General features: G+C 39.0%; 1 protein-coding gene across 6 annotated transcripts in view; it reads left to right on the top strand.

The window, feature by feature from the left end:
• Positions 1 to 18,786, top strand: part of LOC107699356 (centrosome-associated protein 350) — a 38,333-nt gene that overhangs the window by 18,656 nt on the left and 891 nt on the right. For 2 of the 6 annotated variants that reach the window (XM_016500603.1, XM_016500599.1), the window contains exons 14-39: positions 614 to 764; positions 1,935 to 2,080; positions 2,280 to 2,451; positions 3,459 to 3,712; positions 3,842 to 4,011; positions 4,097 to 4,207; positions 4,866 to 5,006; positions 5,776 to 5,909; positions 6,282 to 6,389; positions 6,478 to 6,644; positions 6,739 to 6,941; positions 7,143 to 7,330; positions 7,607 to 7,694; positions 7,850 to 7,993; positions 8,113 to 8,270; positions 10,019 to 10,141; positions 12,233 to 12,468; positions 13,281 to 13,474; positions 13,728 to 13,887; positions 14,476 to 14,636; positions 14,811 to 14,947; positions 15,066 to 15,148; positions 15,264 to 17,284; positions 17,604 to 18,074; positions 18,183 to 18,329; positions 18,632 to 18,754. In XM_016500603.1, coding sequence (XP_016356089.1) covers positions 614 to 764; positions 1,935 to 2,080; positions 2,280 to 2,451; positions 3,459 to 3,712; positions 3,842 to 4,011; positions 4,097 to 4,207; positions 4,866 to 5,006; positions 5,776 to 5,909; positions 6,282 to 6,389; positions 6,478 to 6,644; positions 6,739 to 6,941; positions 7,143 to 7,330; positions 7,607 to 7,694; positions 7,850 to 7,993; positions 8,113 to 8,270; positions 10,019 to 10,141; positions 12,233 to 12,468; positions 13,281 to 13,474; positions 13,728 to 13,887; positions 14,476 to 14,636; positions 14,811 to 14,947; positions 15,066 to 15,148; positions 15,264 to 17,284; positions 17,604 to 18,074; positions 18,183 to 18,329; positions 18,632 to 18,754 — 6,191 coding nt within the window. The remainder of the gene's footprint in view (positions 1 to 613; positions 765 to 1,934; positions 2,081 to 2,279; positions 2,452 to 3,458; positions 3,713 to 3,841; positions 4,012 to 4,096; positions 4,208 to 4,865; positions 5,007 to 5,775; positions 5,910 to 6,281; positions 6,390 to 6,477; positions 6,645 to 6,738; positions 6,942 to 7,142; positions 7,331 to 7,606; positions 7,695 to 7,849; positions 7,994 to 8,112; positions 8,271 to 10,018; positions 10,142 to 12,232; positions 12,469 to 13,280; positions 13,475 to 13,727; positions 13,888 to 14,475; positions 14,637 to 14,810; positions 14,948 to 15,065; positions 15,149 to 15,263; positions 17,285 to 17,603; positions 18,075 to 18,182; positions 18,330 to 18,631; positions 18,755 to 18,786) is intronic. The other 4 variants (XM_016500618.1, XM_016500612.1, XM_016500630.1 and 1 more) reach the window with 4 other exon arrangements.

The following is an 18,786-nucleotide window of genomic DNA, read 5'->3' as shown; positions in this document are numbered from 1 at the left end:
TATATATATATAATTTTTTTTTGTAAACCTCTTAGATGTGTTTATAATATTCCGCTCATTCTAACTGATGTGTTCAAGACTATCACTTTATGTATATAATATAAAAAAGATGTACACTGCCTTTAAAAGTTTGGGGTCAGTAAGTCTCTTATGCTCACAAAGGCTGCATTTATTTAATGAAAATACAAGTAATATTGAGGAATATTATTGCAAATTATTACTGCATTCTTTTTTAATATATATAAAAATATAATTATTTTTGTGATGGCAAAGCTGAATTTTCAGCTACCATTACTCCAGTCTTCAGTTTTAAATGATCCTTCAGAAATAATTATAACATGCTGTTTTGATTCACAAGAATAAATTTTCATTATCAGTGTTGAACATATATTATTATCAGTGCTTCTTAATATTGTTGTGGGATTTTTATTTTTTTTCAAATGAACTGCATTTATTTGAAATAGAAAACTTTTGTAACATTATACATATCTCTACTGCCACGTTGATTAACTTAATATTTAAAAATATAATTTTCTTTCAAAAAACAAATTTTACTGACCCCAAACTTTTGAACAGAAGTTTAGATTTTCATTGAACATATTTGTTTTTGTAGCGTTTGACGAGAGGGGCGGAAAGAGTTCTCCAGCTCTCCACACTATTCTGTCTGGCGCCAGCTCATTGGATGGAATGGTCTATGAGGAAGACTTTGTTTCCTCACGTGCCAGTAGCCAATCGGCATCCAAGAGAAGTTTCAATGGGCTCAGGTAAAGCGAAATAGTTTTTAATGCTCAATAGATATACCTTGTATATTTAAAATATTTTTATAAATGGAGAACAGGGTGAAGTTAAAGGGGTCATATGATGCTATTTTAAAGATCATTATTTTGCGTATTTGGTGTAACAGAATATGTTGACATGCTTTATTGTTCAAAAAACACATTATTTTTCAAATACTGTACATTATTGTAGTTACTCTATGCCCTGCCTCTCTCAAACGCGTCATTTTCTACAAAGCCCCTCCTTCCGACAAGCGCAGTCTGCTCTGATTGGCCAGCTGACCCAGTGCATTGTGATTGGCCGAACACCACAAGCACGCGTCGGAAATGTAACGGCCCTTTCCATAATCGTGAGCTTCAGCTTTCAACATAAATGTAAAGAGTAGTACATAATGTGCTTAGTTTTACCATCAGTTCAAGCCCGAAAGTGGAACAGAATCGCGTGACCGACACAGTGATGATGCTCGTGTGTATTTGCAGTACACAAGCCACGATTAAGAAGGCTGACTTCACTGTGATGTGACCCTGTCTCTCTCTCACGCACGCTACACACACACGACGCGATACTCTACACGGCGCAAAACTCCGCATTTGAACAGTCAATAGCAAATACTTAAACTATTAAGAAAACATACTTACAGTAGCTGATTCAGAATAAGCACCAGGTTGTCATAGCAAAGTTGGAATTGACCCATTTTTTTTTTAGAAATAGTCTTTGCATCAACACTAACTGCAGTTACTGAAACCACGCCTTCTTTCTTTGCATGAACATTTGGGCGGCATTACGCAAATATTTCCACATCGTGACATAGAGATGTGGGGGTGTGTTTGAATAAGGCGTGTTAGCCCGGTCTGGATCAGCCTTCTCTTTTAGATAGAATAAATCCTTTTGTGGGAGACTTTGAGCTTTGTAACTCTGCAGATCTTATACATGCACAAATAGCTACATAACACACTAAAGAAAAGGAAAAGTACAAAATTGCATCATATGACCCCTTTAACACAAAATTTATAGTAATCAGCCTGAAGAGGGCAGTGTTACTCCATCATCATACCACCCCTCCCATTTCATGTGCTCCATGTAGAATCAAATACACAGATGTGGACAATATACCACATTATAAGATTAATGTAAACTCTGATGCCTTCTCTCCACAGTAATGGCCACTGTCGGTTCAGTCCTCCAGACGAGGTACTAAGTGGCAGATTTGCATACAGTAACAGAGCTGGGGAGAAATCTCAACATTCACCAGCTCTCACACCTCTCTCCTCTCCACACTCAGCCAGCTCAAGCAGCAAGAGAGGTCAGATATATAGATATACAGTGTAAAATCTGTTTCTGTGCTCTGTGTGCATTCCTATAGGGATATATCAGATGTACTGGTACTTAAAAATCAGTATTTTTGTAATATCAGCAATACTGACTAAATATCACTGATGCTGGTTTTGAACCCTGACATTTTTGTATCATTCCTAATGTTATCTCTGTGTACATTCCTACAGCTTCAGAAAGGAGCCTGCTGGAAGGACAAAGAAACACGTCCTCTGCAGTCTCTGATCTCCCTGCTGAGAGTTTTAAGAAGAGTGGCTCAGAGAAAGCATCCAGTCACAGCTCTCACAGGAGCTTGGACACAGACAGTACACTCGGGGGTGCCTCAGTCCACTCCATCCATAGGTACGGCCTGGTAAACACATTAGCTCACACCGATAAAATGTACACATTAAAGCCATTGTAGGATGAATAAAAGCATCTGCACAACTTCATGCCATTTTTAATGTTGGCGTAGTTGGAGTTTTAAAAAGAGGAAAGTTTTGATTTTGATTTACTAGTGCAGTCATCTTTCATTGCCATTCTGCTAGTCTGCAAGTCACCGGACATGAACTCTGACATTTTGAGCATAGACCAGAAATATCTTTAAATGCGATATCCATGCTGTTCCTGTTTATCATAATTATTAGAACCCAGAGGAGCCAGTGTCAATATTAGTTCTGCTATATGTCAGGTGGAGGGTACAAGTGTTCCGCCTGCTGTATCCCTTCAGAAAGCGAGGCGGGAGGCAATGTGCACATACACACTGGCTCTTTTGTTCAGTAGGTTAGCCATGCTGCAGGTCAGGCTCATTGCCAATGAGATATTTCCCCCTAGTGTGACATTCGAACCTCCCTGTGGCATTTGTTGAAGCCTGTGAGTCAGATTCCCCTCATGCCTAACTGTGTTTTCAGCGTTTAGAGAGCTGTATCTTCCAGAGATGTGGTCTCTGGATTTGTTTATCCGGCAGCAGTGAGTTTAACATAAATTTAAGGGATTCTTTGATCACCAGTGCACTTCTCTGACATAATGTCCAGCTACAGTAGCACAAAGACCTTATTGTAAAGAGATACTGGACTATTGGAGGTTTTGGTGGTCACAGTATAGTGGTGTGCACAATTCACCTAAACCTGTAAGCTTGTACCATTTGTTTACCTTTTGGATTAATTTTTAATTAAAAAGTCTTGTTTTAAGTAATCTCTGTGAAGTTGGTTTGTTTATTGAAACAAAAATATAAGAATAACAATGCAACAATACAAAAACAAAGAAATATAATTATTAAAATGTTTTTTTCTTATTGTTATTATTTTCATTATTATTTTTTTGTTGTTGTTGTTATTAATTATTTTTATCTCTCTGTTTTCTTTCATTAGTTATTTTGGCTCTGAGGGAAAGAAATCTCCCCCAAGCCCTCGTACAACTCCTGCCGCTGGTTCTCCAGCCAGTTCTGGTTCTTCCCGGTTGTTTCCAGGTGACAATATCTCAATCAGAGGGTCCACCCAAGGATCGGGCTCCCCTCGCACAGCTCTGCCCAGTTCCTCCTCATCCTCCTCTTCAGCTGCTAGGGCTAAATCCAACCCCTCACCTCATACTCAAAGCCCAGGAAGAACAGAGCACAGGACTGCAGGTAAACCTGCTTTGTCTAGATTTTTGTCTAACTTGTAAGTAACTGAAATTCTAAAGAAGTCTTCTATAAAAATAAAGAATTTCAGTTCAGGGATGGAATTAGTTTACTTACTTTTCTGTGTGTCCCCAGGCTCAACTGAGCTCCAGTTTGCTCCTGGGGTCCTCCAGCAGCGTCTGTCTGCTGAGCTCAGTTACCTGGACGCAGTGGAGGAGTCAGTGCGACAGCTCAGTGATGTGGAGCGAGTGAGAGGCATGTCTCTCGCTCAGCAGGAAACAGTCTCGCTCGCTCAGATTCTCAAGGTGAAGTTATGCACCTGCTAAAGCAATTATCTTACCTGCTGTGGTCATGTATTTGAGGGTGAACTTTAACCTTTGTCTCTTGCAGTCCCAGCAACAGAGGCATGAGCGTGAACTGTATTTACTAAGGATGAAGGCAGAGCAAGAAGCCCTCGAAACACAACGGCAACTGGAAGAAAGCAGACAGAAAGCTGCACGGGTATTTGCACCACTTTGTTAATAGTTTATTTTTTAGTTTAAAAGTTTTTTGTATGATAACGTCATTAGGTGCTTTCTGGTATGTTTTATTTAAACAGTACTGCACAAGTTTACATGTATAAATAGATCTACAATAGGGCTGGCCAACTTTGGTCCTGGAGAGCTACAGTCCTGCAGAGTTTCATGCAGAGAAAGCTACAAGGCATGTGGGTTGGAGAAAAACTCTCCAGGACCGACGTTGGCCGACGTAATGAACCGACGTAATGAAAGGACAATGAAATCAAATTCTGATTCAGACCTGCACCACTTTGTTAATAGTTTATTTTTTAGTTTAAACGTTTTTTGTATGATAACGTCATTAGGTGCTTTCTGGTATGTTTTATTTAAACAGTACTGCACAAGTTTACATGTATAAATAGATCTACAATAGGGCTGGCCAACTTTGGTCCTGGAGAGCTACAGTCCTGCAGAGTTTCATGCAGAGAAAGCTACAAGGCATGTGGGTTGGAGAAAAACTCTCCAGGACCGACGTTGGCCACCCCTGAACTATAATGAAAGGACAATGAAATCAAATTCTGATTCAGACCAAGTTAAAAATGGCAGCTTTAGTTAAATGATTTGCATATTTTTAATAAACGGATGCTTGTGTTGGATTCAAGACCCATGCAGAGCTGCAAGAGAGTTTGCTCCAGTCTCAACAGCAGGCATTAGGAGGTTTGCATGAGGCCACAAACAAGATGATAAACCAGCAGACTGAGGCTGCACACCACACAGCTGAAACAGCACGACACATTAAACAGGTGAGCTTGTTTCCCCCAAATAATTCTGGATTGAGTCACTGAAAATCTAATTTTATTTCTAAATATGATTACCAATAATTATGATTTTTAAGAAGCATAAGCAGGACAGAAAAGATAGAAGGGTTATTCTTAAATAAACTAAACCTATTTAAAACTATTTTGTTAATTGAAATAAAGCCAAAATAAAATACAAGAATAATATGAAATACTTTTTTACAATTAGAAATGTTAAATGAACTGGAACTAAAAGCAGAGCTAAAACCTAAACAGTAAAATAAATAAATTAAATACATAAAAAAAACAGGCACATAAAACAAAAAAATAACAAAAATTATAATGTCATCTGAGGCTTTTAAATAAAAGCTAAAAGCTAATTCAAAATATTAATAAATGCTCTAATAGTATATAAATAATACTGGATAGAAATTCCATTAATTTATTTCTATTGGTGGATCACAGTTGACATTATTATGTCTTGTATGTAGAGTCTTTTTACAGTATTTGGACTCATTTTTGTAATTGAATCTTGACTCGCTCAATTAAAATGAATGAAGAAATGCCTACTTAATATCTTATACACAAACTCTTGGGTATTTAATTGGATGCTAGAAAAACCCCTACAACAAGCACAAATGTTTAGAAACAAGATTACATGCTTATCTTCTCAGAGTGTAAAGTATCCTCCCTCAAGGCACTGCAGCTCTTTCTTTAAAGTGAGCTTGAAGGATTAAAGGTGTATTTAACTGTCTCTCTCTTTCTCTCTCTATAGATGACTGAGCTGGCTCATTCACAGATTGCAGGAGCGCTAAGTGTTCCTGGCCCCTCCATTACGACCCTGTATGATCAACAGAAACAGCACACCCACGGTTTGACACAGCAGCAGCCACTCCCCCACACGGACAGGTAACTCTCTCACCTCAGACATGGCCAGCTTCACTTGGGCATAGAAGCCAGATAATGTTCTGCATTAAAGGAATAATTCATTGGGAAATGAAAATCTGTCATTATTTCATTTCGTTCCAAACCTTGGATCTTATGTGAAAGTTTGAATATGCAAAAGTGCAGATGAGAAATGATAGCCACGGCAGGGGATTTGGAACAACATGGAGATGAGTAAATCATTATGGTATTTTCATTTTTGGGTGAACTATCCTTTTAACCATGCTTTCACTTTGCATTTTCTAAAGTGAAAGATTTTTTCATAGAAAGATTTTTTGTCATATTAGTGATTGCGATCTATACATCAGTACTGATGCTGTTTTTTATCTTCTCCAGTAGCTGGAAGAGTGAGCTGTCTCCTGAGAGACATAAGAGTCCATCAGAGGTCGAGACGCCACCAGACAGCCTCTCAGAGTCCTTCCTTTCCAGGAGACCCACCATCAGGTAACACAGTGTACACATTTGAGCTGATGAATGGTTTTATAGAATGTACAGTCAGTAAAATGCTAATTTCTGTCTCTCTGTTTTTAAGTGGTGGTGGCAGCAGTAGTACCCAGCTAAGTCCACCTCGTTCTGATCAAAAGCAGAGGAAGACAGCAGGAAAAGACAGGAGCAGTAGTTCAGTGGAGGACCAGGCTCACACCGCTGCCGATGACTCCCTTTGCTCAGACAGTGTGCGCAGCCCGCTTGAAGAGAAAGGTAAAGCTCACATTTTTGTGGACAAGCAACTTAAATAGTCTGTCTTGAGAAATGTAGTTAGTTTTGACTACTTCCTGTCTATTCCTTTAATCAGCTGACAGTGCCTCCATCGCCACAGAGTACTCTGTGAAGTTTGATGACTCTATGACAGAGGATGACATTGAGGAAAGATCGTTCCGCTCTCTTTTACCATCCGAGGCCCACCGTCGCGAATCGCTGGACAGGAAGCCCAGTCCTCGTCCCGAGTCTGACGACGACCACAGCCATGACAGATCCAGCCCCAGAGCGAGCTTAAAGGTGACGTCCTGTCAGCTCTCCTCATGCAGCATAACTCTGACCCAGCCGGGTTGAAGAAAGCCTGTTGTTTCGTTCTATTTGTTTGTCATAGTTGGAGTTTGTTTGTTGTTTTCCTGATGTGTTGATAAAAAGCTCTTTGTATGGGATTGATAAGTGACTCAGCTCTTGTTTTTCCACTGCGCCATATCACGTTATACACAGCAGGATGGCAACATGCCCTTCTCAAGTGGCCAGGACAGCTTCTCTAAGTTCACCATGGACTTAGTGCGTCAGTACATGAAGGAGGAGGAAGTTCGCGCTCAACATCAGAGTTCTCTGCTGCGTCTGCGTCAAAAGGCCCTCCGTGAGAAGACCAAGGCTGAACTGGCCTGGCTGGAACACCAGAAGAGGCAGGACAAACATTCATTATGATTATCAGGAAAAAGAGATGTTAAAAACAACATGAAATCAAAATGGATCATATTTGCATTCTTAATTGCTCTGGTTTAAATTAGTATTATTCAAAAATTCACATTTTTCAAAAGAAAAAAAAAAGATTTGTTTAAACTGTCACTAAAATCTAATAGCATTCACTGCCTCTGAAATGAATGACTGTTCATGTAATCAAGGTTGAACAGGTGGGGGGAAAATATTAATATGCATACATGCATACACTTCTCCACCAGGCGTCTCAGAGATAAAGGAGAGGATGATAAGATGCCACCCCTTCGTAAGAAACAGAGAGGCCTGATACTGAAGCTACAACAGGAACAGGTGACAATCATATGTGAATTTATGAGATGATGTCTGAGCTACACTTGCAAATGAATGTATAATAAATTAAATAGTCATTATTGAATTGCTTAAATGTTGTCATGTTTACAGAACAGAAATAACAGCTAAAATGTTGCTGGGTTGTTTATCCCCAGGCGGAGATCAAACGACTGCAGGAGGCCAATAAAGCAGCGAGGAGAGAGAGACAGCTGCTCCTCAAACAGCAGGAGGAGATCGAAAGAATGCGACACACAACACTCAAACTCAAAGAGAGGCTCAAGAGTGCTGACACAAAGCTGGTCAGTCCTCTGATTGTGTTTTTAAATTTTCCTAAATAAAAGATTTTTATTTTGTTTTTTAAGTACTATATGTAGTTTATTGAACATATCACACTTTTGTTTTTATGAAACATCTGCAGGAGTCACCCATATTAGGTGTGGCGGAGGAGTCGGCTTCGCCCAGTGTGATTGTGACAGACGCAGAGACCCGTAGCCCCTCCCCCATTTCTGTGTCGGGCAGTGAAACCAGCAGCATCATGCAGAAACTGAAAAAGATGCGCTCTCACATGGACGAAAAGTAAATAAACCCTCACGCATGTTTCTTTTCTATCCATCCTTCTTTTCCCTCTTCTGTCCTTTCAAATAATGCAGAAAATCTTTTTGTGCATTTGATTATATTAACCAAACTTGAATGAACCTTATGCATACGTTATCTAGTGCAAACCTCTTTCAAGAAGGCCAAACACACAATGAATGTTTTTTTTTTGTACTCTGGTGATTTCTTATTTATGACTGGCTAATGCTACTAATAACATGTATTCATTTCTTCGAGGTTCGTCTACAGCTTGCTGACTATGTGACATTTTAAAGTGTTTGTTTATTTCTGTGTGCACAGTGTTTGGTTTGAACATAAGCGTGCTCTCTGTAGGAAAACACCCCTCTCCCTTAATGAATGGAGGAATCTTTCACATCTAAAATAGAGAGCAGCTTCCTTATGCCATTAGTAAACAGGATGTACATTCTGCTAGCCAGATTTCTGAAACAATCTGCAGGTCACGAGGTTTCTCTAATGCATTTCATAACCTCCACATTTTTTCTAAATGCTTTGTCCATTGTGTGTGATCTCATTCTCCCATATTCAGCCACTCAATCCTTGACAACAGGTTCTTGTTTACAGTCATATCTTGGCAACTGGTGAGGGTCGTCCCATTGTTCAGAAACTTTTCATAGCACTGACACAAATATTTTTGTCCTGAGAATAAAATTGGTACACAGAGGGAAGGGGATTTCACGCTTGTCTGATTTAACTAATCACATGCTGTGTTGCGATTGTAGCACCGTTCGCACTCTTCTGCTCACTTTCTAGCTCTCACTAATAGCATGATGATCTCTTTTGTATAACTTCCAGCTGTATTTATTCAGTACTCATCCGTGTAAACACTTTATCCTGCATCTCATTCAAAGTGATTTGTAATCCAGTCTAGGCAGCTCTTTTTGTAAAAGCAAATATAATTATTATTTGCATTTTTGTCGTCTTCCCTTTATTTAGTTAATTTAATAAATTAATGTATTTACTTTTATCACAGCAAAATTAGCAGAATTAGTCACTCAAACATGCCTGCATAGAAAAACTGCCAGTCTGGGGCATAGATCTATAGCATAAACGGTTGTGTATTTCTCACAAAATATAGGGAGATAAAACTTTATTTAAAAATTCAAAATCACCATAAATTAATTCATACTACCATTATGGATATTCACAAGTGTTCGTCACAAATGTACTTGTTAATAATTGTTTAAAAGTTTAGATTTTTATTATTTTTTTATACTTTTTTTTTTATTTTTTTTTATTCACTTAAGCTACTTAGAATTTAACTTTACTTTAATTAATGTTTTAACGTTTTAATTTTGGTAAGACTGAAATATGACAGGTGTTTCTGATAATTTTGTGAGACTCTCCAGACTGCTGTTTGGAGCAGATAAATGTTTCCAGGCAAGCTTGTAATTACAGAGGCCTTTCATCTTACTCGTAAAGGTTTTTTTTTTTTTTTGACTTGTTTGTAACACAGTAGTGGCTTGTTAAGGATTTGCAGCATGTAGTTAACCACTAAAAGTCAATAACTGGTTGATGTGTTTGTTGCACAGTAGTTAGAGAAAAGTAAGGAAACATATTTACACTCAATCTCTTTTTTCTGTCTCCATATCTGTGTGTTTCTTATGTCTCTCTCTCTCTCTCTCTCTCTCTCTCTTCTCTTTTATGGTTTCATTCTCTCCAACTCTGTTCTTCTTGATTTTTGACTGTCCTCTCCTCTCTTTCTTCCTTAGACACTGTTCTCCTGTCCATTATTTCTTCTCTGTCTTTACGGCTCATCACTGGGCCTCTCTGTCTGTCTGTCTCCCAAAACTCAACCCCAAATTCCAGCTCTTTATCTACAGCAAGTTGGTCAGGTACAGTTACCCACAATCCTCCTCTCTCTTCCCATCCCTCCCTCCTCCCCTCTCTCAGCACCTATTTCCCATGGAGCATGCTTTTGTTCATCCACTGCCACAGCTGGGTGGCTGGGGGAATGTTTAGTGGGGATAAAAACAGAAAGAGGAATTCAGTGATGAATGAATGGATGAAAATGAACTGACTACACCATGCTGAAATAAGCTGATTCTTTGGCTAAAGCTAGTTTAATATTAAGCATAGTTATTTATCTGACTGGGGAAGATTATTTTTTATTTCTAATGATTAAATTATTTATCAAAATCCTTTGTGATTGGTTTTTGAGCCTTGATTTGCTGATCAAATGCAGGCAAATGTTTTGAAAATGATTACCATCAATCTCAAAGCCAAAGATTTGACTTGTTTAAATCATGGTGGGTTAAATGAGTGATTTCTGGGTTTTATTTCTTTTGTATCTGTGGTGTGATCCTGTCAAATCCAGCCTTTGCCTTATTGCTAATCTGTCTTGTATTAATATGTAAATGTAATTTATATATGGTGAATCTAACAAAAACATGTCTATATTTTACATTAAATTCAAAAGGGAAAAAATAAAACTCTATTTTGCAAATTTGAAGCCTGTTTTTATGACCATCAACTTTTGCATCATTATCTTCATGACAGTTAAGAAAATGTATGCCCTCCTAAATGTTCGTTCCTGTAATGCTTCAAGATTATTATTTTTTACCTCATTTCGTATTGAGGTACGAAATATATACATATTTTTTCAGTTGTTTATTATCATGTTCATTATATAGTTTTGAATGTCAGTACATTCTCAATACTATAAAATAAAAAATATAAAAAATGTTTGCATTACAGAAATAAGGGGGGTTGAATTATTTCGTAACTTAATTGTCATGAAAATCACAATGCAAATCATCTTGATGATCTTAAATGTAGGGTTTATTGCCTTTTTGCTAAATATATATTTTTTTCTGATTTGTGGTTAAATACAACCTCAACAACTTTCGTGAGCTTCAACCATGCACCACACACAAAGTGTCTCCATTAAATTCGTTAAATAAATGCCAGTTCTTGAACTTGGTATCGTGGTGAGTGGAGACCGGGAGGAATATCTCTTTTCAGACAGGCCGGGCAGACTGATATATTGGATGCTTCTGAATAATGCTAGTTTAGGACTTCTTCATCTGCCCAATGGCCACAGTAAATCTTAACTCCAGGCCCTGATTAAATAAGTGTAGCCCGCGATGAGCTAATGAGTATATATGACTGAGGCAACATAATAGAATTTATGGTTAGATGAAGATGGCCGCTGTATTCACAAGGTAAGACGATTGCTTTTAGATAAAGCCATCTGTTTTTATCTAACATGTTTTTAATTATCTTAAACCTCAATGAAAAAGCCAGGCGGGTTTGATCCCTCAGACCAAAGTCATGATGCATGGAGGGCTTTTTTCTAAAAAAAAAAAAAAAGATGACCTGCCTTCAGTGAAGCACAAGTTTTTACCTGGCACAGCTTGCTAAAAAATATGTGAAATTCTTATTATTCAGATTTCACTTTAATGTGCTTTATCATGTGTAAAAACTATACATTTGTATTGGCAAAGCTTTATTTATTTATATTTCTGACTAAAGCAAATATACAATCAAATAATTCCACTGCAGGATTGCACTTACAGAGACAAAAGCGTAACACTGTCAAACCCTGGGTGGACCTGCGTGTTTCAGTTTGTCAGGTGGTTGTCTCCATGTGTCACCCATGAGCTGTATCAGATGCATGAGCTTTACCCTGAAAAGGGTGTTAAAGACACAATAGGGCTGTTTTCCCCATTAAAATGAATGCAGGTCTCCAAGTGGAGCCTTGCCTGTTTTGGAGTGTGTGTGTGAGGATGTGTGGGTGCACATCCTTTGCAAAAGAGACTAATCTGGTGTTTGAAGAAGGTTTGTGAGTGAGTGGCATTATTTGGACGTCTGCTTTGCCTGCTTTTGTGGTGGTCTGTCTCCAGATCTTGTCACTTTGCTTTACACAATCTTGTTTCTCCCCTTTTCTGTCTCTCTTTTTGTCTCTCTCGCTCTCTGTCCTGTAGGTTTCTCACTAAAAGGGAGCAGCAGTTGATGCAGAGGCGCAAACATGCGGAGGAACTTCTTGAGTGGAGGCAGCGGTTGGACGCGGAGGAGGCCGAAGTGCGCCGCATGGAGAAACAAGCTCTGGAAGCCTGGGAAAAACAACAGCAGCCACGCAACAGAACACCACTGCAGCAACGCAGCTGGGAAAGTGAGCACAGTAAAACCAGCGGTGGACAAGAGAGTCCCACAGGACAAGGTGAAAGGAAGTGATATTGAAAGTACCAAACCAGCACTCTTAAAATTCATCTGAAAGATCCACATTTACTGCCTGAAAAATATCTAATATTTAGTCAATAAATAATACAATTAGAATAACAAGACACTATATAGAGCTGTTACCAATCAAATGAAATCACTAACAACAGAATTCATATTTGCACTGCAGAGGCAGCACAGAAGCTGCATCTGAATAGGTACAGTTATAACTGAAGAAATATTGTTGAGATCAGTGTTTTTGAAATAAAAATTTTAATATAGAAATATGATGAAAAAATAAAATATATATGAATGTCAAACTAAAACCGCCAGTAGGCTGGGTGGAGGCAAATTATATGAGTGAGTCGTGGAATAATGTATTCAAACGATTTGTTCATAGCAGCTGATTTATTTCATAATGAAACACTGCTATGTGTTGCTTGGAACACAACAGTTCTGCTATGGATTTGTTTCGTTGCCAAAATAGACACACAAAAAAAGGAATAATAATTAAAATTGTGTCTAAAATGTAATTTTAAAATTAATATTACGTTTAGCTCTCTTGCTCTTGTGATATTGCTAAGTCATGTATAAAAACAAGATATCATGCAAGTACTACTGTACAGCACAGCCTCTTGTGGCTTATTGATTTATAAATGTGCTCTTTTAGCCCCTCAAAAGCTTTTCTGCTGTTTGTTATCATGTTTACTCTTTTCAGTTGTTGTTTTTTTTAAGTCAGTGCAAAAAAGCGTCAAAGCAACAATTATGAATTGAACTGTTACATCTTGTGTATCTGTATGCATGTTCTCACAGAAGCAGGCAGCGAAGATGACGGCTCCCCAGCATTGTCCGTGTCCAGTGTGCACATTGATTTGTCTGTTCCAGAGCAGCTGGCCAGCCCTTCCTCAGACCGACCTGTCTCTGAACTCCACTCTCCTCATCCGAGCAACAGGCCTGCCTCTGATATGATCTACTCACCTGAGTTTAACGTCACAGACAGTAAACAGGTGAAAACCGAACCTATACATAGAGAGACATGGAGTTTTGTTAAAAAAATTTATTTGCTTCTGCATCTAATGTTTATGTCATTAGAGCAATGATTGGATATTGAGCATAGGGATATGCAAAATTGTTTGCATCTTTCAAGTAGTCCAAAGTTGTTAATGTGCTGTTACATTAAACAGGGTTGATTATAGCGCTCTTTGGTGAGTGTGATTTACATGTCCTGACCTTGGATCCCTCTTCCTGTATGTGTTGCAGTCTCCTCCAGAGAAAGCCAGCCTCAGCTCTCTTCGACATTCAGACAGTAGCCGGCCTGGGACTGTCACTGGCACCAGCGGAAGCAGCAAGATGCAGGTGCGCTCCAGCTCCAAGACCAGTGAGCCCCACACCAGTGACCCTCATTCAGCCACTCCATCCGGTAAGATCCTTGCTACCCCCATCAGACTTTGGAAATTATCTGGATTTGTCCTATCAATGTAATGTAGACCTGTTTTCTTTGAAGACTGCAACATTTAGAATAGTTTCATGTAGCATTTGGCTTTCTTAATCCATGTCATCCTTGGTCTTTTTTACTTGCTTAATTTTCTAATAATAGTAATAGTTCTGAAGGTGCTACATACCAGGTATGTTAATTTAGCCTGCTCCAGTTTATCCTTTACATCTTTACTAAATTGGATATGTGAACGCAAGAAGAGGAACACTGTGCCAGCAAAATATAATGCTCTGTTTATCTCTGTGTGTGCACTTCTCTGGATTAAACCATGTTATTAGAGCACAGATGAGTCTATCTGTCTTATATAGATGATCTGTCTAAAAGAGAGACTGTGCTAAAAGAAACTGTGCTTCTTTTAGGTTTAAAGCATTACCTATCTTTAATATTTAAATGTTCTACTTTTCCACTTCTAATCTTTATAGAGACTATAAAATGTTTAATGCCATATTAAGTGTTTTTTTTAGCCAAGACAATGATTTGACAATAGTGATATTTTTTGTGCTCTTACCTCAGAGACTACATCCGATCAGAGTGATATTGAGAGCCGTATTCGCGCCCTTAAGGATGAGCTACGCAAGCGCAAATCAGTGGTGTACCAGCTAAAGAAAGAGCAAAAGAAGAGGCAAAAAGAGCGACTGAAAGCTCAGGAGGCGAGTCTGCTGAAACAGTTGGAGGTCAGCCATCATCACCTTTCATATTTATCACCTGTTTCTGTACTGTTTCTCTTAAAGAAACCGCTTGTCTTGCTGTGTTATTTTGCTATATTATTTTAATTGGCTATAAAAAAAATGCTATCAATATGCTGTATGTGTTAATGTTTGTGGCTTTCTCTTCCTCTGGTTCCCCAGTCATATAATGACTTTATTCAGAAGACCAAGGCTGAGTTGAGTAAAGAGCCAGACAGCACTCCAGCTACTAAACCCCAGATTAAAACTCCCACATCAGCCACCGAAAAGCCTTGGATAAAACCCCCTCCGCTTCAGAGGTCAGCCTTGACATTTGCCAATCATTTTTAATTTACTCTCCATTCTCAGTTGTTTTTTTTGTTTTTTTTTTGTCTTTTGTATACCTCCCATAACATTTGATGCACATTTACTTTATAGGCCTGAGACTAGCAAGAACTGGAAGATCGTCACAGAATCTGAGAAATCAGACACTGTGCCCACGGAGACATCAGCAGATAAAGGTGCAATGCCTTTTAACCTAAATACATGAATGTTGACATTAAGAATATTGATTCGGACCAAATTAAAAGTGTACATGATGCTATAATTGTGTATGATGTCTGCTTTTGTTTGCAGATGATGTTGCACCATCAAGACTTCATAAATATTTTTCCGAACATGATGACATTTCCTCAGATGAAGATCCTCCTACAGTTACTCCAACTCCAATTATGGGAAGTCCAGAACATATGGACATTTTGAGGAGCTTGCATAGTCCAGAGTATCTGAGGCACCAGTCAGAAGATGCCCCCCCAATCAAAGAACATTCTGCTAGACCAGAAGCCAATGACCTCCTTTCTGAAGATGAGAGCGTGGTCTCTAGCCACAAGTCAGGTATTATGGAGGAACTGGAATATGCAAAGTCGGAGGGGTCTGAGAATGACCAATCTGACCAACACTCTCACCCTCTGCTTAAACTGGATCTTGGGCTTCAGATTCCGTCTCTGAATGACATGAAACCCAAATTTGAAGAGGAAAGGTTGTCTGAGAAGGATGCTGATGACAAGCCAGTATTTCAAGATTCTGCAGATGTTGGAGAGAGTATGAGATTTACTGACTCAAGCGCATCTCCTGTGGTGAAATCAAAAGATATAGACTATCCTTCAGCTGAAAAGACTCCTTCAGCCATAGATCGCTCTTATACCCCTGACTTCTCATTGTCCAAGAGGGAGGATTCACCAAAGATGAAAGATAGACCGTCACCCTTAGGAGATGGCTATAACGATGACTTTGAGTCTTCCTTTGAGTCATCATTTAAGGAGGATAATCATGAATCAAAGCCTACATCACCCTCTGCCCCAGAGCCCAAAGAAAAATCTGTTAAGTCTCCAATGTACAGCAGTGAAGAGGAAATTGAAGAAGAACTAAGTGTTCAATCAGGAAGTACTAATGGCAGCTTCCAAACTGAAAGTCATGCAGACCTTAATAGCCTTGGTAAAGGCTCCAAAGAAGACATCAGGAGCCCTTCAAAATGTTCAACTTCACCACAGCCCCAAATGCCAATTTTGCCAGTAAAGGACGAATTGCCAGGCTTCTGCATTGGAGACCGGGTTCTGGTGAGTAATATACAACCAGGGACACTGAGATTCAAGGGACAAACTAACTTTGCCAATGGATTCTGGGCCGGGGTTGAACTGGACAACCCTGAGGGAAGTAACAATGGAACTTACGATGGGGTGGTGTACTTTGAGTGTAGGGAAAAACATGGTATATTCGCCTCAACAGACAAGATCTCTCGTCTTCCAGAGAAATTTGAGGCCAGTGCAGACACTGAAGATGAAGATTCATCATGTGATGACCAGCCAAATAGTAAAAACAAAGGTTCTGAGAAACAGTTGGTGCACAGAAATCTGTTAAACAAAATGAAAGGAGAAAAATCTGACCTAGATTTGCATCCTGAGACCAGAGAGCCTTTGGATGAACACGAAAAGCCTTTGGATGAACACGAAAAGCAGTTGGAACTCAACATCAAACAGCTTTCAACTGGGCAAAGCACCTTTATTAAATCTCAGCATAACCTGGATTTTAATGATATTGACTACAATATCATTAAGGACTGTGACAAAAGTCGGCACACAGTGCCTAACGGCAGAGACAGGCACATCATTCTCAAATTCGAGGACACATCTGTTGATAATGTTGGTTCATTGCTCAATAATTTGGATAAAGGGACATCTAAAAAACAAAAGCAGGAAGAGGAACCAACAGCAGTCATTTTGGACCTGTTGGTTGAGGATGAGAAGTCTAGAGTTGATGATCTTCAGAAATCCACTGACATCTCAATCGAGGAGGCCAGTCTCGATAATAGAGAAGACTTGAATAACAAAAGGGCTTTGACTATCCTAGCAGATAAACTTGTGGAAAACTTCTTAAGTGATGCGGTGAAGCAATTTCAGAAGATCAAGAAAGACAAAGAGGAGAAGTTATCAGCTGCTAATCAGTTGAAAAGAGACTTCATCAATGAAGATGATGGACTTAGAAGCAACAACTTTAAGTCTCAGAGCAGGTCTTCATCTAAAACAAAGACGGACAGTTTCCGCACCTCATTTGATGATGATCAGGAGGAACTTTCATCTCCAGAGCATTGCAACAGACCTGTAAGTGACTTTGAAGATTTTGATTTATCTAAATATCCTATAGAATAGAATAAATGAGAAACCAGTTAAAAAAACAGTCTTCAATAAAAGTTATTTATTGAAATTAAGTGAATGATTTACCCAACAAACTGATAACATTGCTGATGTGTAAAGCTTAAGTTGACATTTCCAGCTGTATTGACAGACATCTGAGGGCTGATGTTACCTTGGAACCTTCTTTTTAGGCCTGCAGTGTGTTGCAAAGTTCAAAATCAGATCTTCTCTTGAGGGAAGTTGTAAGAGGTGATCTTGATTAGTGTTAACTATGCTTCTTCAACAGGAGAGCCCTGTCCTGGGTACGAGTGGACAGGAAGAGCTAGCTAAACGTCTGGCAGAGCTGGAACTGAGCCGTGAGCTCTTCGATGTCCTTGGTGATGAGCAGGACTGGTTTGATGAGGACTTTGGTCTCAGTTCACGAAAACAACAGCAGAAGCAAAAACGTCAACAGCAGCAAGATGGGATTTCTAGCTCCTTGAGTTTAAGTGCGGGAGAACAGGTCAAAACACCACCCAGGCCTGAACTTCCCGTGCAGATGAAGCAACCTGAGGAGCCTGCCATCATTGTTCCTCACACTGTCCAGGAGGTGGAGAAACTGGTCATCGCTGCTACTCAGGTGATCTGGAAAAGCTGCAAACTGGGTCATGGTAGACCAAGCCTGATTGGAGTATCCAAACCTCAGCCCTCTAATATTTTCCTGGAAGACTCCAAAGCCAGTGACCTGGAGACTCAATGCCAACAAAGCTACAAACTGGTAGGGATTGAGATGCTCACATTGAGGTGTTTATTTAACCTTGGCAAGGTTTTTGTAGGCATTTCCAAGAAGATGAATAAAAATCTTTGCTGTTATATTGATTTACAGGCCATCTTTGATTTATCATGGGAGGTTATTCAAGACATCTATGCAGAAGATCCAAAAGTTGATCAGCCACAATGGATGAAGCCACGTCGCCTTAATTCCACCTACTTCCATCGGGTGAAATGCCCCAATGACATCACAATAGTCCAGGTATGCAAAGTGACAGTAAAGACTTTGATAAAAAAGATTTCCATTTCAAATGCTGTTCTTTTGAATGTTGTTCATCAATTAAAAGAATATCACTGTTTCCACAAAAATATTAAGCAGCACAAATATTTTAAACATCGATAATAATGTTTTTTGAGCACCAAATCAGTATATTGGAATGACTTGATCATGTGACACTGAAAACTGAAGTAATGGCTGCTGAAAATTCAGTTTTACCATCATAAATATTTTATTTTATTTCATTTAAGTATGTTTATTTGTGTTTATGTATTTTCTTTATTCAGGAATTTGTCACCACTGAGGTACTGAAGTTGTGTGGTCTAAAGAAAGAGCAGAACCAGAAAACAGACTGGCAGAAAATGATCAAATTTGGACGGAAAAAGCGAGACAGAGTTGACCACATTCTAGTAAGTGTATTAAACCTCAAATTCAGAATGCT

This window comes from Sinocyclocheilus anshuiensis, unplaced genomic scaffold (genome assembly GCF_001515605.1).
Source record: "Sinocyclocheilus anshuiensis isolate Anshui unplaced genomic scaffold, SAMN03320099.WGS_v1.1 scaffold477, whole genome shotgun sequence".
Taxonomy (NCBI): domain Eukaryota; kingdom Metazoa; phylum Chordata; class Actinopteri; order Cypriniformes; family Cyprinidae; genus Sinocyclocheilus; species Sinocyclocheilus anshuiensis.
The sequence above is the reverse complement of the archived record's forward strand: the minus strand, read 5'-3'. Positions and strand labels throughout refer to the sequence as shown.